We start from the raw sequence: 23,454 nt of genomic DNA on the forward strand, positions 1-23,454 counted from the left end.
GATTCTGAGGCTAGCTCCTTTCCAGGCTTATGCGGAGAGTGACCCTCACTACCTGAATCCAGTAGCGGGGATACAGAGACCAGAAAGCAGGTGGGGGTTACCTGATGCAGGGGGATGATGCAGTGTTCTCAAACATCTGGGCATCTATCTGTCTACACTTCATGCCACTTTAGATAGAGTTCTCTGGGTGAGTGAAGGGAGACAAGAGCAGATTTGGAATGTCAGGGAGGTGTGGGTGGGTGGCGAGAAAGATGAGGGATGAACGATGCGAGCCTGGGTTGAGGATGACTTCACCACAAGCTCTGTGAAGACGGGAACTTGTCTGTCCCTCTGGGTCCCTCCCAGGCCCAGCCTTCCCCCCAGGAAAGCATGTTAGATAATGCACCTAAGCGCTGGCACAATCAGGACTCAGCTGTCTGTCCTCTCTGAAGGAAGCCCCTGCCCCTTCTTCACCGAATGACTTCTCTCTACCTGCAAGCCTCCATCCAAGAGTTGCTTGCTCCAGGAAGCCTTCCCAGATGGCTGAGCAAGGGCCCTTGCACTGTGCCTCACCCACCTGCTCCCACACACACAGTGCTGTCCTCCACCCCGAGGTCATCAGGTTTGGTCTCTGAGCCCCACCAGACGAAGTGTATGAACTCTGCCTCAATCCGCAGTGTCTGGCACACAGCCAGTTCTCAACTATTTCTTCAGACTGAACTTGTCCAAACCTGTCCTTTTACAGATGAGGAAACTGAGGCCCTGAGGGAGCAAGTGGATCACCCCGGGTCACTTAAGCCCATCTGGGAATAGATCAGAGCTCTCCCTAGACAGGTCAACAGGCCCATGACCAAAAAATAGTATCTGTCCTTTTGCCTCCAGGCCCTCTCCTCTGTTCTACCTCAGCTGAGTCCACATGACTAGTGGAAAGAGCTGTGGACACAATCAGAATATTGTGTCCCAGTTGTGTCTCAGCCTCTACTCAGAGGATCTGCTCATTCTCTGGGCCTTGCTTCCTTCTCTCGTCTGATGGGACCACCTCTCCTTGTCCAGCTGCCTCCCCTAGCCGTGGGCAGGATGAAATGAGCTGTTCAGTGAGTTCACTGGTCACATAGAAAGTATCACCATCCTAATTATGAGCTAAAGGACGCATGCCACCCCCCAATTCCAAACCCTCTTTCCTTGCAACTGCCAAGTACTACCAAGGAACCATCAGACCAGTGCATACCAAGAAATTAAATGTGTACATTCCACTGAGAAACATCTGCCCACGCTATCACTGTGTTTATGTTTCATTTTCAGAGGAAAGAGTTGTGATAAACCTGGGTGATGGGGGAGATGGGAAAGACTCAGCATGCCTTGGAAAATCAAGCAAGCGTTATCAGACATTTTGAAAAGAGAAAGGGGGATTTTTACACTGTGGATGCAGCCTTTCTTGCAGGGGATGGGGGCCAACATCAGACCACAGACGCTTTCCTGGGGAACTGGGCCAAGGGCATCCCAACACTGGTGGTCCACCTGCAGATGGTACCCAGAAGAGCTCAACACAGCTCTGCTCCCAGCTACATTCCAAGAAGCAGAATGAAGATTCAGCTTGTCTCTGCAAAATGAGCAGCTGCCTGCATCTGTCCATCTGTTATTCACTCAACAGTTACTGAGACTTGACTGTGTTCAAAGTACTTTGAGCAGCACCAAGGGGGACATTTAAAGTTGCCTCTGCTAACTAGGGGCAAACTATCTAAAGGGGAGAAAAAATAGACAAGAAGGATACAAAGCATCATGAGAACTGAGAGAGATCTTTTAGCTGAGAGATCAAGGAGGGCTTCCTGGAGGAAGAGGCACTAATGAGTGGATAAAAGGGAGTCAGTTCAATGGTTTGTGATGAGGGGACTGCACACAGAGGCAGGAATGAGAATGCCAAGTATGGTGATAAAAGGACCAGCAGCCCTGTGAGACTTGGCATCGGGACATGAGGAGGCAAGGGGCATCCAGCTCGACGGCACAAGCTGGCCACTCTCTTCTTCACAGTCAGTGGGTCAGGCCCTCATTTTCCCTTCAAATGGGTTGAAAGTGTGCTTTGCCGTCACCTCCCCTCCCCTTTGGTCTTCTGTTCAAAGTTCTGCACATTAGGAAAAAATGCTGTTTGGCTGTAGCTGAGGAGGACCCAGAAATTCCCAGGAACAAAGCAGAGCGTCAAGCTTGCGAGATCAACAGCTGTGAGGATGCCTGTCAGCGGGCTCTGTGCCCAAGATGACGGGGAGGCTCCAGGGCTAGCCTGCACAGTGACAGGCAGCGCTCTGTACCCACTCCGGGCATTGCTGAACATCCCCACTGGGCACTGAGGGCTTTTTATTCATCAGTATTGATAAAGACCTTGTGTGATGGGGAAAGCTTTTTGTACTTTTATTTGTTTATTTTTGCCTGCGCTGGGTTTTCATTGCTGTGCGTGGGCTTCCTCTAGCTGCAGTGAGCTGAGACTACTCTTCGTTGCAGTGCATGGACTTCTCATTGGGGTGGCTTTTCTTGTTGCAGAGCATGGGCTCTAGAGCACAGGCTCAGTATTTGTAGCACACAGGCTTAGTTGCCCCAAGGAATGTGGAATCTTCCCTGGCCAGGAATCCAACCTATGTCCCCTACATTGGCAGGCAGATTCTTAACCACTGGGTCACCAGGGAAGTCCCAGGAAAAAAATGTTTAAGCACCTTAACAGTTTTCAATAGGAAAAGGGATGAAACAATTTCAATATTCATCAATAGGAGAATGGTAAAGACTCTGCCTGCAGTGCAGGAGACCCAGGTTTGATCCTGCGTCCTGGAGAAGGGGATGGCAACACACTCCAGTATTTTTGCCTGGAGAATTCCATGGACAGAGGAGCTTCGTGGGTTATCGTCATTGGAGTCACAAAGAGTCAGACATGACTGAACGAATAACACTACTACTATTAGACTACTAACCAGTGTAAAGGATGAGACAGAGTTATTCTATCCATCTATACCAGCGCCGCCCCTGACAGTGAGGGTCCTGGGCTGAAAAAACAAATGGGGCCTCTGGCCCATGGCCCATCATTTTTCCCTCCCACCTATAGTTCCCTCTTGATGTTAAAGGGATCTCACACGTGTGGACACCCCACCCATATATATATCCAAGCTCTGTCCACACCTCCAGAGAAGGCAATGGCACCCTACTCCAGTACTCTTGCCTGGAAAATCCCATGGACGGAGGGGCCTGGTAGGCTGCAGTCCATGGGGTCGCTAAGAGTCGGAACGACTGAGCGACTTCACTTTCACTTTTCACTTTGATGCACTGGAGAAGGAAATGGCAACCTACTCCAGTGTTCTTGCCTGGAGAATCCCAGGGACGGGGGAGCCTGGTGGGCTGCCGTCTTTGGGGTCGCACAGAGTCGGACACGACTGAAGCGACTTAGCAGCAGCAGCAGCAGTCCACACCCCTAGCAAGCAGTGGTATGGTCCACCATCAGAAAGGCAGATCCAGGGAAGAAACCTGTCCTGAGCTGTTGGAGCTGGCAATTCTGGTGTCCCAATGACCCGGAGTCGGGGGATGTGTGCTCTGGATTCCTCTCCCCTTGATCCCCAGGACTCCTCACCCCATAGAAAGGGGTGAGAAGGGTCAGTGCAGGACCCAGGCAGGGGTGACCAGGTCTAAGTGTGGCATTGATATATACTGACACGAAAAGTATAAAATAATTAAGTGAAACAGCACACTGCAGAACCGTGTGTGTAGGGTGATTTCATTTTTTTAATTTCCTACATAAACGCCTAGAAGTTCTTCTGCATCCCTGCTGCTAATAGTAATTTCATCTATAGAGGCCTGGGTTGAGAAGGGGCATGAATGGTCATGCACATTATACTTTCCACAGTTCTGTGCTATGAATGTTATATAAGCATGTATTATTTTTATAATCTAAATTCTTAATAGTTTTTGTGTCATACTTTTTTGCATCAATTAAAGCAGATATTTCTATATGTTTCCTTATGACCAAAAGAAACAAACTTTTTTTTTAGAAATCCAAACATTTTTGGATTTTTTTAAAAATCCAAAATTCTTTTAAAAATCCAAAAATCCTGGATCATTCCTGGATGGTCAAGCAAGTTGTTGTGGTCGTGATCCCCATAATGTAGCAAAAATTCCTCAGACATATGGTTTTTCACTTGTCCAGAGGGCCTCCTCTCTGCTTCTTCAGCGGGTGTTTCATACAAGGGCTTCCCATCCTGCCTGCATGTCTGGGAGCTTCTAAAACTAGATTTCCAGGCCCCAGGCCCCAACTGACTGAATTAGAGTCTTCTGGACATTGTGCCCAGGAATCTGCATTTGTAACTCCCCAGGTGACTCTGATGACCAGCAAGGCCTGGGCGCCGCCCCCGCCTACCGCCCTTGAAGCCCTGGGTGATCAGTAGCCCGGGCAGTGGCTCAGTCCCATTCAGCAGATGGGAACACTGAGGCCCAAGGCAGTCAACAGCCTTGTCTCAGACCAGGATGTGCAGTCTGTGGTTCCTCCTCTAGAGCCGGTTCTCCTCTCCCAGCTGAGTCAACAGGTGTTGGCAGACAAAAGAAGGCCTGCTGTCAGTGGTCCCAGCTGCAGGCTATCGGATTACGGTGGTGCCACTAAGCCAGGCATTTAGCTGATTTGTTCAACAACTATATTTGGAGGCCCTAATCGGTGTCGGGCACTGTCTGGGAGCTGGAGTGTTCAGAGCTGCCAACCTGACCGACAAGGTCCTAGCTCCCTAGCAGTTCAAATCCTACTGCGAGATAAAGATGATTAGAAGACAGCATCTGAGAGTGCAGAGTGCTATGAGAAAGAGAAGGCAAGGTGGGGAGGTGGGAGTGACAGGTAATCGGGAAAAGCATCTTTGGGAAAGTGACATTGGAACTGAATCCTAAATGATGACCCCTCTGTGCACAGCGTTCATAGCAGCCGTGGTAAAGGTGGGGACAGACTGGTGGGCCACAGTGAGAAATACAGCGCCTCGGAAGACCTGGTGAAGAGGATGGGTTTCACTAGAATGGATGTGGGGCTTTGAGCCAACAAGGGTTGTGGTGGTCATGCCTCTGTTCCCCTACGTGGTGCTTCTCAAACCTGGAGGGCTTGATAACACACAGATGCTGGAACCCACCTACAGTTTCTGTTCTCTTCCTTGTTGGTCTCAGGTAGGGCCCAAGATGATGCGTTTCTAATAAGCTCCTGGGGAGGCAGGCGCGGCTGGGCTGGGGACCATCTTGAGAACCACTGCTCTGCTGTAATGGCCTGTTGGCCTGCCCGCCTGCCCTGCTAGGCTGGAGGCCTCCTGAAGGCAGAGACCGCGTGTTCCCCGCCCTGCCCTCAGTGCTTGCTGCATTCACAGGAGTTCAGTAAGTGTGTAAGAGTCAGTGGATGAATGAGGGTGTGGGTCATCAGCCACGGGAAATAATATCGTAAAGGCCTCAGAACGTATACGCACTGTGTAACTGTATTAGTCAGGGCTCCTCAGAGAAACAGCATAGATAGGTAGAGAAAGGAAGAGAGAGATTATAAGGAGTTGGCTCATAAGGTTATGGAGCCTGGCAGTTCCCCACATCTGCAGTGTGAGTCAGCAGATTGAAGACCCAGGAGAGCTGAGAGTGTAGTTCCAGTCTGAAAGCCAACAAGCTGGAGACCTAGGAAGAGCCAGCATTTCCATTTGAGTCCAAGGCAAGAAAAAGTCAATATCTCAGCTCAGAGGCAGTCAGTCAGGATGGATTCTCTCTTATTCAGGGGAGGGTCAGCCTTTTTGTCCTATTCGGGCCTTCAGCTGATTAGACAAGGCCCACCCATATTGGGGAGGACAATCTGCTTTACTCAGTCTACAGATTTAACTAGTAATCTCACCAAAAACACCCTCACAGACACACCCAGAATACTGTTTGACCAAATATCTGGGCACCGCCGTGGACCAGTCAGGTTGACACATGAACTGAACCATCACAGTGTACATGGTTGCTTAAAATACACCCAGTGGATCCTCATGTCTGAGGAGGGGTTTATGGAGGGAGGGAGTAAGAAGTGTGCTGGCAGACAGAGGGGTTCTCATTCTCCTGGCCTCCAGGAGTCCAGGCCTCCAGCCACCTGGGCCACAGTGAACCACAAGCCCCTCCAACCGGCCCAGCTCCCCTCGGCAGGCCCTGGGGGTGGGGAGAGCTCTCCCTTCACACCCCACCCCCAGCCAGGCCAGAGTTTGCTGAGCTTAGCGCTTCCCCGGCCCCATCTTGAACACATTAGCCCCCGGACTCAGCTGGCTGGAGGAGGTTACATTTTCCATGGAGAGAGAGCGAGAGAAACAGCTTGCTAGAGGAATAGTCTCTCTTTGTTCCCTTAAGCTCTCTGCTTCTCAAGTGGGAGCCCCTCCCTGATACCTCAATCTGATTTCAGTGAAGGAAATGAAGCCAGCGAGAAATGGAGCAGAGGGCCTGGTGTGGGTTTGAGTGGAAGAGGGGTGCTGGAGAGAGGAACAGGTGAGGAAGAGCAGCGTCTCCTGGGGGGCAGGCCCAGCTGGCTTGGGTGGGGGAGAGCAGCCCTCTCCACATGCTAGGTGCTGCCCCGCGCCCAGAGCTGGGTTTGCTGAACTTGCCCCTCCTTCATGATGGTGGACAGAGCACCAGACTTGCAGTCCCAGATCTGAAACTGACCAGTGTCTCCCCACAGGCCTGTCACATCCACCTTCTGAACCTCAGATACAGTCTGTCCTTTCAGACCCAAAACTGTTCTGGTGATCAAAATCAAATACGATTCAATTGCATCAATTATCCTTCAATTAAAAATAAATTTAAAAAATTTTAAATGATTCATTAAAGTAAATGGTTGATGATAATTGGACTTTCTGGGATGTGAAGTCCAGGTATCACAGTGAGGGGCAAAGATGCTGACCAGAGAGGGGATGAAGCCCACATCTTGCCTCTACAAGCCAGTCCAGGCTGATCTCTGACTCAGGACCTCCTCCAGGAGCAAGCCCATTCTTTGAAGATGTCCTTTTTCCTTCCCCAACAGCTGGTGGCCTTTTTGTTCCCATGGCTTCTGCTGGTCCCATCTACTGGGGAGCTAAACTGCTCACAACTGCCTCCCCAGACACAGCCAGTAAAGGCCAAGCTGAGCCTAGACTCTCAGCCTCTTCCACCCTCCAAGGCTTGGAGTGGGGAGCACTGCCCTGGGAGTCAGGACACCCTGCACCCATCCTGCTCTGTCACCATCTCCTCTGAGTCGTCAGACATAATACTTCCGATGCCTCACTGGGACATGACAAACTTAGCCCAAGGAACCTCCACATTTCCTCCCAACTCTGATGGTCTACAAGACCAGTTACCAGGTAACCAGAAACATCTGGGCTACAGGGCTTTCTGTCCAAGGGGCTTGTTGTAAGTGGGATGCACACAGAACAAAAGGATTTCTGTTTCCACAAGGCTGAAACTGAGGGCAGTTTATGCATTCAGTTAAACAACCAGAGAGAAATAATATACATGGTGTCAGCAAGTCTGCCCACCACTCACACATTAAGTATATGCCCCAGATGGAGCATGAGCTGGGGGATATGAATCTGCTCCTCTTTCATTGATCCTGGATGCTGTGTTCCTCTTTTAGAATAGTAGTATATGGAATTTCTAAGGGTAATTTTAACTATGAGCTTTTGGGTTTGGGTTTTTTTTGTTTTTTTCTGCCTTACACTCTACTTAGGATACTTTCAGTTATAAATACCTAAAAACTTAATTTAGACTTATGTAGTAAAAAGTAGTTATTGCTTATATATCTGAAGAATCCAGCAGCAGCATGCTTCAGGTACAGTTTGATCCAGGGGTTCACAGTATCATTGGAATTTCAGCTCTTTCTCTCGATGCTTCTCTCAGTCCTTCCTCTCTCAATACATCAGCTCATGCCCCTCATCAGTAAGGTGGCTGCTAGCAGTTCCAGTTCTGCATCTGTACACCGTGTCATCCAGAGAACAGGGACTACTTTGGTCCCTAAAGCCTAAGAGGAGATACTGAGATTGGGTGAGTTACATCACTGACCTGCCATGACTCAACCACTTCAGTCCAAGGATAACACTGGCCTGGCCTGCAGGATCTGCTCAGTCCCTACAACCAGATATGGAGCCAGCTTTCCTGGATCCACAAACAGAAATGAGGACTGTTGGGGAAATGGAAATGGAAAACTAGGGAAGTAAGCAATGTTGACTTTAAATGGGACCTGGGTCACGTCATTGAACCTCTGTGTGAGAAAACGTTCAATTTCTCAGCAGCCTTTTTCCCAGGCACTGCATCTGGAGGCTCCTCTTAGGCCTGTTGTTGTTTAGTCTGACACTTTTACAACTCCATGGACTGTGGCCCCACAGGCTCCTCTGTCCATGGGATTTCCCAGGCAAGAATACTGGGCTGGGTTGCCATTTCCTTCTCCAGGGGATCTTCCCAACCCAGGGATCAAACCGGCATCTTCTGTATTGGCAGGCAAATTGTTTATCACTGAGCCACCAGGGAAATCCCCTCTTAGACCTGAGGCAAAACCAAAAACTCTTGAAATTGCTGCTGCTGTAGACTGTCAGACAGAAGGTCAGATCAGTCCCTGGGGACCTTTTACCCTGGGCTTCAAGACCAACCTAGCAAGGTGGTCTGCTAGGGCAGATGAGGGCAATTGGGCCCTCAAGGAATTGTGATGCTAAAACACTGGCCACAGCCGGCAGCAGGGATTTCATGCCAGTTTATGTGGGAAAGCCTGGGCTAACCAGTGAGGGTCTCCTGGAGCAGATGGGACTTTGAGCTGGGTCTTAAAGGGATGGTCTCCAGGGTGGGGTCTGCACCCCACAGGGGATGCACAGGACAGCATACTGGAACCTAGAAATAAAATGACTATTTTTATTTAGTTCTATTTAGGTTTATCTTTTATCTGGAAAAAATAGGATTACTGATGTTCAGTACACAGATTGACAGCTATGCACTGGTGTAATTGACCTGTAAATTTACACGCCCTGGGGGTACGTGTTACCTTTCTTCCCCCATCAGTTCAGTCAGTTCAGTCGCTCAGTCATGTCCAGCTCTTTGCGACCCCATGGACTGAAGCAGGCCAGGCCTCCCTGTCCATCACCAACTCCCAGAGTTTACTCAAACTCATGTCCATGTAAAAGGTTCAGAGATTAAATTGCCTTGAAGGATGGAACCAGGGCTGAGGTCTCCATCAGGCTTTGTTGGCGAGGGTGTGAGGTAGGGATCCAGGGGCCCCTTCTCCTAGGCCATGTCCTGCTGGGATCCCAGGGGCCTGGCGTGCAGCAAGGCCGCATCCTGCCTTCCTCAGGTGGCCATCTCCATAGTAAGCCCCTCCCTTGGCAAGACCCTGCTTAGAAAGCAACACCAGGGACTTCCCTGGCGGCCCTGTGGCTAAGAATCTGCCTGCCAATGTAGGGGACACAGGTTCGATCCCTAGTCCAAGAACTAAGATCCTACACGCCACGGGGCAACTAAGACTGGGCACCACAATGACTGAGCCTGCAGTTGTAACTACTGAAGCCCTCGCAGTCATGCTCTGCAACTAAAGTCACCGCAGTGAGAAGCGGCGGTGGGGCGGGGGCGGCGGGTAGGACACAGCACCTAGAGGAAAGACCACATGCAGCAACAAAGAGCCATTGTACTGCACCTCGAGGAAGACCAGTGCAACCAGAAAAGAATAAGGAATAAAAAGAAAGCCACCCCCAGGGAGGGGTCCTCCAGGTCTGTGACCGAAGCCAGCCTCCAATCCTCCCCTCTCAGCAGCCCATCTCCCCGCCTCCATGGGAGGAAGGCTGGGAGCCCACAGCCCGTGAGTCACGCTATGTGGCCCACGGAAAGGGCCTGATGCTTGCCACGACCTTTGGGGTTTGCCATCTGGTGCCCACGCCAGAGGGTATAGGGTGTCCAGCCCCTGGGAAGCGCAACAGGCCTTGAGGCTACAGATGGCTATATAAGGCTGAGGCTGCCGGAGCGGCAGGGGTGCCAGACCCCAGGAGCAATTTGGCTGGTCTTGGGGGTGACGCAAACATTTCCCCTGCGCTTCGCCAGTTATCCCGCCAGTGAGACTGAATCATATTCTCAAAACCTCAAGCCTGATGGGCACACGTAATGCCAAGACTCAAGAATGGCAAAGAGGGCTGACCCAGGCCCCTCCTCCTTCATAACAAAGAAATATTTGGGGCAACACAGAGAAAACTGCCCCGGAACTAGTCCCAGCTTTGCCATTAACAAATCATGGGACCTGCGTCAGCTCACCTCTCTGGGCCTCGATTTCTGCATCTGTACTATGAGGACAGTAAGCCCTGTCCTGCTGCATCATGCAGTGCCAAGGACCCCAGAGGAATCATGTTTGGGAGAATGGGGCTGGGAGGTAGGGGGTGGCTCTTATTCTTTGAAAAGGACAGAGTTTCTTCAGGCAAATTTGGGGTCACGATGACTTGGTGTATTTACCAAGATAGTTGCATGTTGGCCATTTCCAGGACAGATGACTTCTAGGAAGGCTCCAGTCTTCGTGTGGAGGTTACTAGTTATACCCACTCCTGTTCGTCGATGCCGTGTGGCATCTGTGAGTCCCCACAGTGATCCTGGGAGGTAAGCAGTGCTGGAATTGTTAACACATTTCACAGCCAAGAAAACCAAGGTCAGTGAAACTTCTCCAGGCCACACAGCAACTCCTAGAATCTCAGCCCAAAGATCTTGCCCTGTAGTGGGGGCCCACCAAGCTGTCCATGGGGCTTTAGCATTCCACTCTGTAAAATGGGGAGAGCTGTGAGGAGTCCGCCGTCTCAAGCAGGACAGGGATCACTTTTCTAGAAGATGGCCAGGTTTTGTTTTTTCTAATCTAGAACCTGCTCTGCTTGATTGTGTTCCTCGAAGGCATGCTTTCCAGAAAAGCATGTTCCCAGAGGGAACATCCCTCTGGGACACTTGGTCACAGACCAGGTTGACCTTGAAAATGGGAGCAGCCAGAAAAGCAAGCTTGGAGCCCAAGCTTTGAAACTTTGTTTACTGACCTCTCTGTCTCTTTGGCTAGAAAAAAAATGCAGCAGCCTTGACCACACAGTCACGTGCAGAATTAAGTGGCCAAGCATCACGTCGTCTAGACAAGTAGATTTTATGAGTCCAATTAACTCCTGCCAATCAAAAATAGTCATGCTTAATAAGTGGATATATTTAGAATCTGTCATTATCTGGTCCCCAGGGGAAAACCTCAGCTCTTATTTCATAGACTCTTAATTTCAAACAGAGCTCTGTTAACTCCTACTTTGGACCTTAGTTCTCTCTCTTCAGAGCGGTGGGTGGGAGGCGGGCAGGGGGATAACTGACTATAAGAAGCCACGTAAGTCTTGTGTCACTTGAACTTCCATGTCCATCCCTCTCAACAATCTTAAGCCAGAAAATGAGCAATTGCTGCTGCTTTGGCTCACATTGCCAGGGGTGGGAAGCTGCTGGGAGAGCAGGGCTCCGGAAAGGTCTCTTCACTCCCGATGCGTCGTGTGTCCCTGTGGCCCTCGGGGTCTGGGAGACGTCAGGGATGTGTGAGCCATGGCATCTCCTGCCAGGAGAGCACAGCTGTGCCTGGCAGCTTCTGGGTCACTGTCAGCACCAGGACCCGAGCCAGCAGGCAGGTGGTGGCTGAGAGAGGGGCTGGCACCCAAAGCCTAAAGGGGTCCAGACGTGCCAGAGGCAGGTGGTGCTGAAGGGAAACAGTGCCCGCTTTAAGGATTTTGCTTCCTGTCTGCACTAGGGCTCTGTCTGCCTGCTCGTGGGCCCCTCTGGGCCACGTCCAAAGATGCTGCCTGCTGGTGGGCCGGGCATGAGGGATAGAGGGGGCTTTGGGAGCACTCTAAGGAGAGGGCCGGGGCCATCCAGACTGCAGTGGGATTCTCCCTGGACTCGAGGGATGGTGGCACTGCCAGGGCTTGGCCAGGTCAGGGGGAAGTAGTTGCTCTTTCTCTGGAAATACATGTGCATGTGAGCAACATGCATTAATTTCCAGGGGGTGCATCACAAGTCAGCACAAAGTAGATGGCTTCCCAAAACAGAAGTTTACTCTCTCACAGGGTGTCGGCGGGCTCTGCTCCATCTAAAGGATCTAGGAGAAATCGTCCTTACTTATTCCAGCTTCTGGTGGCCCCAGGCATTCTTTGGCTGGTGGCAGCTTCACTCCTGGCACTGTCTCCATTTCACATGGCTTCCTCTTCTCCCAGGGTCTCTCCTCTGTGTGTCTCCTGTAAGGACACATCACTGAATCGAGGGCCCACCTGGGTAATTCAAGATGACCTCCTCTTGAGATCTTTAACTACAATTGCCAAAACCCTTTCCCTGAATAAGGTCACAAAGACAGAGGCTCAAGGGCCAGTTGGGTGGCCACCCCTGGCCACTCTTTACCCCGTCTGGCTGCCTCTCCCCCCCAAGCCCCAAGCAAAGACGTGGTATCTCAGGGGACAGCCATGAACACTGTACATTGTACCCCAGCCCCTGGGTCCCCAGCTGAAAGACTGTCACATGAGATGAAGAATGAGGCCCCCGAGAGATAATGGCAGATGGCCAAGATCCCAAATCATCCTTCCTCTGTCTGAATGATCCTTTTTACCACCCTCCTACCATCTGGTAAACTCCTATTCACCCATTAAGATCCAGCTCAAGCACACCTCCTCCAGGATGTCTGCCCTGCACTCTCCTTGCCGAGACAGCTTCCATCCCATTTGCTGCTGGGCCCATTTGGTCTTCATCTCTGTGTCTCCTGGCCAGGCCTGGACAGGCCACAGCATCCCTCTCCCAGGGAGACGAAGATCTGAGTCTGACGAAGGTCTGCAGGGGCTACCCATCCAGGATTCCCTCCCACCCTTCCTACCCCAACCTCCCCTCAACACGGCCCTGCAGATTCCATCCTTTGCCGGGAAGGAAGACTTCCCCTAGCATCTTCACCTGTCTTCTTTTCCTTCCCAGGTTGGTTGTTGGCGCCCCACTGGAAACCAATGGCCACCAGAAGACAGGAGACGTGTACAAGTGTCCAGTGGCCGAAGGGAACTGCACCAAGCTCAACCTGGGTAATGTGGGCTGTCTGCAAGGAGGCCAACCATTGTCCACAGCGGGCGGGCACTGAAGCGCGTCCCTGCCCCCCGTCACACTGCTTTCTTGTGGCTGCCCTAGGAGCTGACCCAGCTGGTATTGCTGCCCCCATTTTACAGATGAGGAAGCTGAGGCCAGAGAGAGAAAGCAACTTTCTCACAGTCACCCAGCTTGTCAGGAGCCGACCAGGATGCACACCCAGGTCTTCAGTGTCCCGGGCCATGGCTCTTTCTGCCCATCCATGGCCCCTCAACTCAGGGGAGCAGGAACACCTCCTATCTTTTTTGTTCTTTCGGACTTTGAAATAACAGTAATGGCCAACATTCATATGTCTTCCAAAAAGTTTGTTTGAATTTTTCTGTAGCATCTTACAGAAAAGCCCAAGCAAACTTTTTGGCCAATCCAATATATGTTCACCTAATGCCAGGCACTGATTTAAGCACTTTTGGGTATTTTTGTCTCATTAAATCCCAACAACAACCATATGAGATGTAATCATCAACGACAGCCGGTGGAAGTGAGGGGACCTGCCTGGGGTCAGCTAATAAGCAGCAAGTTCAGGACTATGACCCAGGCAATCTGCAGCCACCCTTTAGCCTTTAACTACGCAGCACTACTTTTCTGAAATGATGACTCTGTTCCTCCCTGCAGAGCCCTGGGGCCCAATCTATGCGTCCACACCCCTGTGTGTGCACGCAGTTCACTAAGGCACACACACCACTTCTCTAAAGCGTTTCTGCTTTGTCCTAAAGGTCTGACAGTGGCCAGGCCTTGGGCGGAGGTCCCACATGGGATAAGCCGTGATTCTAGGACTGACCTTCCCCAGGGCAGGGCTCTTGGCCTCCCACTCTTCCAGGAGGGGAGCCTCCATCCTAGAGGACCAGGCTGGGGCCCTCTGGGGAGGCTGTGGGGGGAGCCGGGCCTGGCGGGAGAGATGGCAGAGCTTCAAGAGATAAGCAGATGGATGAAAAGGCTACATCAAAGAGAAAGCCCCAGAATCCAGATCCCTTGGGCAGCCAGCTGTCCCAGCACACAGCGTTCAGCGTCATGCTGGCCACATCTATGTCAGCACTATGGGTGAGAAGTTCAGACCCCAGCACAGCCGTGGCCCAGGCTTCATGAGGAAACGGTCCAGGGCGGGCAGGAGTCGGGCTGGCAGCTCCTGGTCATCACCACCCTGAGAGCACAGGCTCCCTAAGAGGCCAAGCTGGAGTCTCATTCTAGCTGTACAGTTTCCTCGCTGTGTCCAGGGGGAGCCCACACGCTCTTTCTGAGCCGACATTCACTCATATGTGACCCTAGGATCCACTTCTGGTCTAATATGTCCCCCAGCCTCTCATGAGCACCTAGGGCGTGCCAACCATGATGCTAGTTAATGGGGATACAGCAGGAACAAGGAGCCAAGGGCTCTGCTGGGAAGGCATGGCAAGTGAGGAGACAAACTAGAAAGCAGGACCACCCCAGGTGAGGAGAGAGATTGTGTGAAGAACCAAGGGTTGTGATAAGAGAGGCTGGGTGGGGAGGAGGTAGGAAGCGGCTTCTCCTTGGCAAGAGTACTGGGCTGGGGTGGTCGAAGAAGCCTTCCCTGAGAAGGTAACTTTTGAGCAGACGTCTGATGATGAGTCAGTCCAGCAGGACCAGAGCATTCCAGGCAGAGGAGAAGCAAGTGCAAAGGTCCTGTGGAACAAATGAACTTGCTCTGTTGGAGGATGGAAAGGATTGTGTGGCTGAGGCAGAGAGAGCAAGGCAGGTGTTGGGAGGCATGCACACAAGCCTGGGGTCTGGGCCACCGAGAAAAACCCCCTGGTCCAGGTGGGAACCAGACACATGAATCCATCATTTAATAGTTTCCTCTCCTGCTGTGGTTTCCAATGTGGACCTGATTTCCCTCCAAAGAAGGAGGAGCCTCAACTGGCAATGGCAGACATGAAGCCATCAGACCCTGGAACTGGGGCTTAACGTGGGAGGCAGTGGGCAGCGAAGAGTGTGGCGGCCAAGGAAAAATACTAGTCCGGGGGCACCTCATTTGAGGAGCTTTTTTCCTCCCAATGAGGAGGCGGGAAGACCATTTGCCAGTTTATCCTTATCCGCACAGTGGAAAATGCAAAGCAAGGAAACCTGAGTTCTGGGTTTTCCTTTGGCAGCTCCAAGCTCCAATCCCCACTGAGCCAGGAATGTCCTTTCCTTTCTCTCTGGGGAAGTCAATGTCAGTCATTCACACCTCAGTGTTGCAGAGTCTACTTACCTCTGGCACTTTCTTCCCAAAGCCTGGATGAAGTCAGGGTTTTCCTGAGGGACGGGTGCGCAGGGAGGGAATGTGATTCTGGAGGGCAGGCCCTGTGTGAGGAGGGATGTGTGCCCCAGCCCCTCACACAGAGCCACTGAGAAAGAGGTTAGTCTCCCCTGGTCACAGAGGGGGAGTTCGTGACTGCTTCAAGAAGCTGGGCTCTAACCTGGGTCTCTTACTCCAACACAAGGGTCTTCCCCACCATGGCGTCTGCATCTGGGCCACAGTTTCACGAAGGACTTTAGTCATTGAGGCAAGGAAGGGAGAGAGGCGGTGGGGTGAGGACGGGGCACCCCTTAAATAAATGAAGGGCAGAATTCTCTAAGTCCCTGAGGGGAGAAAGTGACCCAGCTGGGGCTTGGAGCTTCCTCTCCAGACTTCTCACTGCATACCTCTGCCACCACGGCCCTGCAGGCAGATGGGGACACTCAGGATGTGTAACATTGGCTATCCTGGATTCAAGTCCCAGCGCTTTCGTTTACCAGTGATTGACATTATATTAATGGAAGTCACCACCCCTTGCGTGGGCTTCTCTGGTAGCTCAGTGGTAAAGAATCCCCCTGCCAATCCAGGATACACTCAGGGTTTGATTTCTGGGTCGGGAAGATCCCCTGGAGAAGGGAATGGCTACCCACTCCAGTATTCTTGCCTGAAGAATTCCATGGACAGTGGGGCCTGGTGGGCTACAGTCCATGGGGTCACAAAGAGTCAGATGCAACTTAGCGACTGAACAACAACAAAACCCCTCTGCACACCTTGACTTTCCCCTCTATAAAATGGAAATGGTGGCCCCTGGACCACCCAGGATCAAGAGGGGGTCCTGGGAGGGTGGGTGCAGGCGGCACTTTGTAAAGTGATAAAGCACCATAAGAGCACCAGGGTTATTAGTATGATTTTCTTTCTGGTTTGTTTGGACAGAAAAATCAGAAAACAATCCCAGGCACTGGTAGCACAGCCAAGAGGGGCTGGATTTCAAAAGGAACCTTACTACAAACTGCAGGAAACCAAGGGGAAAATCAACAAACACAATCGCCCTGTCCCCGCCCACAGTGCTGCCGGCCGTCTGAAGTTCTGGGCTCTGCCCGTGCCTGGGCCCAGGCCCTGCTGGCCTGGGCCCCAGAGGGTTGGCCAACTCTTCACACTTCCAATCGCCAGCAGAGCTAAATGTTCTTAGAGATCACGCCCCTCCCCTTAAGCAAAGAAAACATCTAGGCTCTGTTCACAGCACAGGAGGACTGCTTGCTGGGGCTTAACAAAATCCCAACTCACTTTCCCCTAAACTCTACCCACCTCCCAGGTGCCTGCACACACACACACACACGCACACAGGGGAATTCAAGGTCACATCTTTCCTTCAGTGGCCTGACAGAATGATCTGGTAAAACCTTACCCAATATAATCGACTCAGTAATTTTAATCTGCCACGACCCTCTCCCTCCACCCGGTCAGCTGATAATCCTTTGCCTGAATATTCTTCTGGGGGCCAGCCACAGAAGGACATTCTTGGGCAAGACCTTGGACCTCTAGAAGGCTCTTGTTAAGCTGGCTATTTGTTCCCCGTGAGAAAGAGTCGGTTGTCTTGTGTCAGTTTATCAGCTGAGCCGAGGGCTGGACCCTGAGGTAGCTGGACAGGGGACTGGTCAGTGCTCATGGCAGGTTGGCTTGAAGAAAGATGTGGAAGAGACGCTGCATAGAGGAGCTGGAGGAGCCAGCCTCAGTGGGGCGCCCTGGTATGTTTGGGGTGGGACACAGAAATGGCTGGAGGAGGGAAAGCTCTGGATTAGGAGATGGAAAGCCCGGTCATGTGCTTCCTGTGTGACTCTGGGCTGCTTGCTTGGCCTCTCTGAGCCTCATATTCCTCTTCTCACACCAAGTTGAGAGGAAGTAATCATAAGACCTTTGGGCAAGGCCTTAGTAAACCGTGAAGGGCTCACTGATCTGCAGATGAGTGAGGGGTCCAGAGGGGCAGGCAGAATGGGAGAGGACCCTGTTTGCCTCTGCCTTGGGCCCCTCTGGCCGCCAGCAGCAGCAGCAGACGCTGGGCGGAAGGCGGGCGGGAGGGACTGCAGGCTGAGCCTCTCCATTCCACCCCAGGAAGGGTCACCCTATCCAACGTGTCTGAGAGGAAGGACAACATGCGTCTCGGCCTGAGCCTGGCCACCAACCCCAAGGACAACAGCTTCCTGGTAAGAGCCACCCACTGGCCCTCTTTCTAATCCCCAGCCCTTCCTGCCCCCACATGCCCTCTGCTTGGAGCCGCAAGGGACATGGAGTGGCTGAACATGCCTGCCCACCAGACTACCCGTCCCTGTGCGCCCCAGGAGCAGCCCCTCCTCCAGCTTCCTGCCTGTGCCATTCTGCCTACTGCACCCTAAACTCTTTCAAGGGACAATTCAGACAAGAAAAAGGATTGAGCCTTTTGTGTACATTCCCTTTGGAGGTGGGGGGGGAGGGAGCATGGAACAGACAGCCTAAAAAGGAACAGGGATAAAGATTATTAACAGTCCAATAGGGTGGGGGGGCTATCTTGTTCTTTGGGGAGCCCAGTGTCCAAGGCAGAGGCCGAATCTCTGCTCCAGAATTGATGAAAGAGTTAGGACACACCACATACCCTGAGAAGACTTGGGGCGGAAGTCATAAATGAGTGAATGCAGAGTTTCTACAACAGAGGAAAGGATAAAGAGGGGCAGGCCACCTGAACGGCATGGGGGATCAGACGAGATTTCCTGGAGAATGGTTCTGTTTTGTTTTTAAAGAAGAAACTAGTCTTAGCAAGGAAGAAAAAGGAAGGAGTACTTGGGCTGAGGTGGTAGAGATGTTCATTCATTTAGACTATTTTTTGAGTTCTTACAATGAACTGAGCCTGATGCTGGGCACTGGGGATTCAGCAGTCTGCAGAGCTCCCTGCCCTCCTGAAGCTTCCATTCTGTTTGGAGGCGTGATGATAACAAATGAGTAATATGAACATGCTGTTAGGACAGAAAGTCAGCAGCACTAGGTGCTGGGAGTTCTCTGCACCCGCCCAGGCAAGCAGATGCAAGCTTTGCTCACAGTGGGCGGGTGCAGGTGGCCTGATTGATTGACATTGCCCACCCCTTGCCACCATGTTCAAGTAAACCACTATGAATGTGGGTGATGCTGGGACTGATGGTTCCTAGAAACAGCTGCAAGAGAAGATTTCAGAGTAAATTACCCCGAAAAGCCCAATAAAATGCACCACTCGTTTTAAGATAGGAAAGCTGGTATCACTCTCTGCTGCCACCCATCAGCCCATTTCTGTTGACAAATGAGATACCAGGGCAGTGAGATGACTGGGATGCTCAGAGATTTGACAGGAGCATAGTGGCTTTACCAGGGAAAGTCCCGAGGCGCCTCAGTAAATGGTCAGCCCACAGCCCTCATCATCCACAACCAAGGGCAACAGGAGCCCTGGTCCTGTCCACACATACTTGTCAGGGGCTTTGGTCTGACACCCTTCTCCGTCTGATGCTCCTTGTCAAACCCGATCAACTTGATTTCACTGACTTCACAAGGTGGAATGAAGGTCCGAGAGGGAAGGTGTGACACAACCCCTGGGGCCTGTGAGGGGCGGTTAAGACCCTAGTTTGTAAATACCAACCTTTGTTAACTCATTCACTCATCCATTCATCCATTTACTCATCAGTCCATCCCCCAACCAAATGTCCTTCCCTCTATTCATCTATCCATCCATCCATTCATTCAGCCACCCATCTGTCTGCTTATCAGTCTACCCCCTCATCCTCCCATCTAATCATCCATCCCTTCCCACATCCATCAACCATCCATCCATGTACCCATCCATCCATCCTCCATTCATTTATCCATCATCTATCCATCCATCCATCATTCTTCTATCCCTCCAGCCATTATCCATCACCTGCTGCTGCCGTTGCTGCTGCTAAGTCGCTTCAGTCGTGTCCAACTTTGTGCGACCCCATAGACGGCAGCCCACCAGGCTCCCCCGTCCCTTGGATTCTCCAGGCAAGAACTGGAGTGGGTTGCCATTTCCTTCTCCAATGCATGAAAGTGAAAAGTGAAAGTGAAGTCGTTCAGTCATGTCCAACACGTAGCGACCCCATGGACTGCAACCTACCAGGCTCCTCCATACATGGGACTGTCCAAGCAAGAGTACTGGAGTGGGTTGCCATCGCCTTCTCCTATCCATCACATACTCTCCCATTATTCATTCTCACCCACTTCCAGAAATAACTTGCAGAAGCTTCAACAAAAGACACAGATAAAACCTTTAAAATCTGAGTTAGAAAAGAAACCTAATTAAATAAAGGGATTGGAAGTAGAACAATTGTTCTTCCAAACCAAAAGAAATAACAGAATAAAATTTAGTCTTGAGTTCTCCAGCAGCAGGACAAAAATAAAGACAGAAGTTGGGCTTTCATTTTCAATGACTCTGAGAGGGACTCATCATTCAGTCTTTAAACGAGGGGCTGACATCAATGTTTTGGCAGCAAACTTCATAGAAAGAGCAGAAACACGCTTTTTCCTTTCCCTAGTAAGAAAGAGCCATGGGCATGTTGTTGGGACCCTGTCCTGGAAGTTTGCCTGGTAATGACCTTCAGGTGACCTCTTCAGGAAAGCCTTTGAAGGGTCCCCTCCCATGGAGGACAAGGTTTTCCTGCCTCCTGTGTGGTGGGAGGGGTAGACAGGCAGGGGAAGGAGAGTCACAACCCTGATGATGGGGTGGAGAAGGAGACCTTTGAAAATAAAACAAAGGTGGATTCTAAGATTAGTCTCCCTTCCACCTGAAATCAAGGGAACTGGTACATGTTACAGCAAGATAGATTTCAGTTAGACTTGGAGAAGACCCTCTAAATCCTAAGGATAGCATCTGGTGTCTTGGATGGTGGGGCTGGGCCAAAGGCTTCTGGGCCCAGACCCTCCCTGAGGCTCCCCACTGACCGGGGTCCATACTGTGCTCCATAGGCCTGCAGCCCGCTCTGGTCGCACGAGTGTGGCAGTTCCTACTACACCACAGGGATGTGTTCACGAGTCAACTCCAACTTCAGGTTCTCCAAGACTGTGGCCCCAGCTCTCCAACGTAAGTGGCTTCCAATCTATAGACTCAGGCTAAGCAACTGGCAGTCCCTGCGAGGCCCCGGGCTCTGACCACCCCATCCCGTGGCTGCAAAGCAGAGCTTGGACTCTAGCCCTGCCCGGCTCCGGCTCTCTGGGTAACCTCTGGGGTCACAATCCTGGCCCACCCTCCCCTACAGAGTGATGGTGGGGGGGTTAAGGTTATGAAGACCATCCTGGCAGCCAGAGAGGCTCATTGCAAACCTGAGTGAGGAGGAGATGGCCAGGTTGCCATGAACAGCAGGCAGGCTGCTCGCTGCACAAATCTGGGGACGTGGTTCACTTAGACTACAGTGTGAATGGTGCCCTCTGATGCTACACAGTGCAGCTGCCCTGGAGGTGCAGGGTCAAGGAGAACAGAAGTATTCCTGGTAATAGTCCCATCTAATCTGTGTTCCTGGACGTGAGGAAGCGCTGCCCAGCTTTCCTGGGGCCTCAGGGAACACAAACCTCCCACTCTCTCCCCACCTGCCAGGAAAGTCTGGGACGTCAAGTGCAGACCTTGCCTCTGGCGTGGCTCCGAGCCTCACTTTCCTGTGGGCTAAATACCATTGCCCAAGCAGCTGCTGCCTGCTTTACTGAGGTCGGGGGATCAGCTCCTCTGGCTAAAGGCAGCCTCTCTCCGGACAACAGCGCCCAGTCAGAGACAGAAGGTGGTGCATGGAGGAGGGAGGAGGAAGGGTCAGTCCCACGGGGTCTGGGAAGTGGTCCTCTTAGGGGTGATGAGGGGCTTCGATTCTGTTCTCACACATCAGTGGGAGAGCACGCACGTGTGTACATGCACCTGGGGTCTCACCCTAGACCTGCTGAGTTAGATCCTCCGTGGTGTTGGCAGGGGTGGCGGGGGCAAGGGGTAATGACCTGGGATCTGATCTGCTTGGCGCTTGGTCAGTGGGGTGAGGAGGTGGTTCTGGGAGGCCCAGGTGCGTGTACACACGTGCGTGCATTTGTGTTCAGAAGTGTGTGTAGCCATGTTTCAAAACCGCAGACCTAAAGCAAGGCTCTTCCCAAGGTGTCTTGAAAAAAATTTTGAAATCTTAAGAAAGAGATCAGTACTAATACATGCATTCTAATAATAAAACTGGCTTTAAAAGAAACCTGGTCCCTACCAGTAGATTAGAACCGCTCCCCCCCCCCCAATCAAGGCATTTCTGTCTCTCGTCCTCACGGCTGCCGGCACCGTGCAGCACTCCAGCACATGCTGGATCCAGAGGTGTGGGGCTGCAGTACACTCGAGAAGGACCAAGTTATCGGGCACCATCAGCCTGGAGGCGTAGGACCATCACATGCAGACGAGACGAGAGCCATCCACACAGCTTCTCCTAAAGCAGAGGCGACCCTGAGCATCCGAGCCACCCAGAGCCTCTAAAGTGCTCTCCCAAACACAGAGCCCGGGCAGGCGCCTGGGCTCAAACCCACCACCTTGGCCTTCTGGTGAGCACTGCTGTCCACACGCTGCACCTCCACGATTCAGGAGTTACTGGAGTGGCTGACTCACAAAGCACCCCCCACCTCCCATCCCCCGCTATATTGCTATAAAGTAGATTTATTTGAAAATAGTGTAAAAATCCTCCAATGAAAATAAGCAGGTGCCCAGTATTTCAATGTGGTATAGTTTAGTATATATCATATAAGATTCATGATATCTTATTTCAGAGTAACCCCAGCTGTTTCACAAACAGAAATCAATTCCTTAGATGTTAAAAGACGCCTTTTCCATTTGTTATGGTACCAAGGTTTCATTATTCATTCTGTTGCCATTATTCATTTTAATTTGGTATTCATATTACAAGAATATAGAGAAACTTTCAGACTCAAAGCAGAGATCAAGGCACAAGAGCTTGACCTGATGATGTCATTACTATGTTAACAAACTGGTTTGGTTAAAAAAATAACATGAGGATCAGCTAAGATTCTTGAGTTCAGCCCCTGAAGCATCACCTTGTTAATTCCTCGTAGCAATCCTCTACTATCATTGTGCCTCTTTCACAGAAGTGAAAACCAATGCCAAGTTGTTAAGTAACTTGTCCAAGGTCAAAGCCAGAGGTCAAACAGTCTGATGCCAGATTCCACATTTCTAGCCATTACACCATGCCTCCCTCCTAAGAAGTGAAGCCCATTCATTTGAGCTGAAAGTGGTAAATGCCAGCCTGCGTATTACTGTAAAATACACAATAATGAACTACAGATTTGGGCAGTGTTGGCTGTCTCCCAAACAAGGACCCAATGGTGGTCAGTTCCTGATAAGGAGCAGAGGCATTCTGGCTTAATTGATGCTGTGTTTAGACAGCCAGCTCAGAGCCATGGAGCAGCATCAGGAATTCCTGGGCTCCTCTCTCACGTGGCCCAAATAAATGTTCAGCCTCAAGACGGCTCCCAGACCGGGCTTCTTGGACAATCATTCAGGGAACCAGAGATTTTCAGACACTGGCTCCTGGGGTACCTGTGACCGTGTCCTTGCTCCCCAGGGTGCCAGACTTACATGGACATCGTCATTGTCCTGGACGGTTCCAACAGCATCTACCCCTGGGTAGAGGTTCAGCACTTCCTCATCAACATCCTGAAGAAGTTTTACATTGGCCCCGGGCAGATCCAGGTGAGCATGGCTGGGACTCTCTCCTCCTCCAAACAGGGCCCCCCAAACCATGGCAGATGCTGCCCTGAGGTGTGGGGGAGTGTCTTTGCATGCACTAGAAAGATGTGGGTGAAAGGGCCAGCAACAGGGCCCTGCAGCCCAAGACACCCATCTCCACTGGGCACATCAAGGGACAGTTTGGGAAAAGCATCATTGGGTGGGATCAACCACTGTCCTCTGGGATGGACACCATCTATTAACAAAAACTTTGATCAGCCAGAGAGTGTGAGAAGGCAGCAGAATCCCGCTGGGTGAGGCAGGGGGAGAGTTAGACTCTTTGATCTTGGAGCAGAGACTGGGGAAGTTGTCGTAGCTGCCAGCACATATTTGAAATGCTGCCTAGCCAGTGAGGGGGGAGGTTTGT

The 23,454-nt window shown here is 51.5% G+C and overlaps 1 protein-coding gene across 2 annotated transcripts in view; it reads left to right on the top strand.

Annotated features, from left to right (window-relative positions):
- The window catches only part of ITGA11 (integrin subunit alpha 11), a 130,030-nt gene that overhangs the window by 50,722 nt on the left and 55,854 nt on the right, over nt 1-23,454 (top strand). For both annotated transcript variants that reach the window (XM_043919816.1, XM_043919817.1), the window contains exons 3-6: nt 12,934-13,034; nt 17,438-17,529; nt 20,306-20,420; nt 22,924-23,051. In XM_043919816.1, the coding sequence (XP_043775751.1) occupies nt 12,934-13,034; nt 17,438-17,529; nt 20,306-20,420; nt 22,924-23,051 (436 nt within the window). The remainder of the gene's footprint in view (nt 1-12,933; nt 13,035-17,437; nt 17,530-20,305; nt 20,421-22,923; nt 23,052-23,454) is intronic.

This window comes from Cervus elaphus, chromosome 12 (assembly GCF_910594005.1).
Source record: "Cervus elaphus chromosome 12, mCerEla1.1, whole genome shotgun sequence".
Classification (NCBI taxonomy): domain Eukaryota; kingdom Metazoa; phylum Chordata; class Mammalia; order Artiodactyla; family Cervidae; genus Cervus; species Cervus elaphus.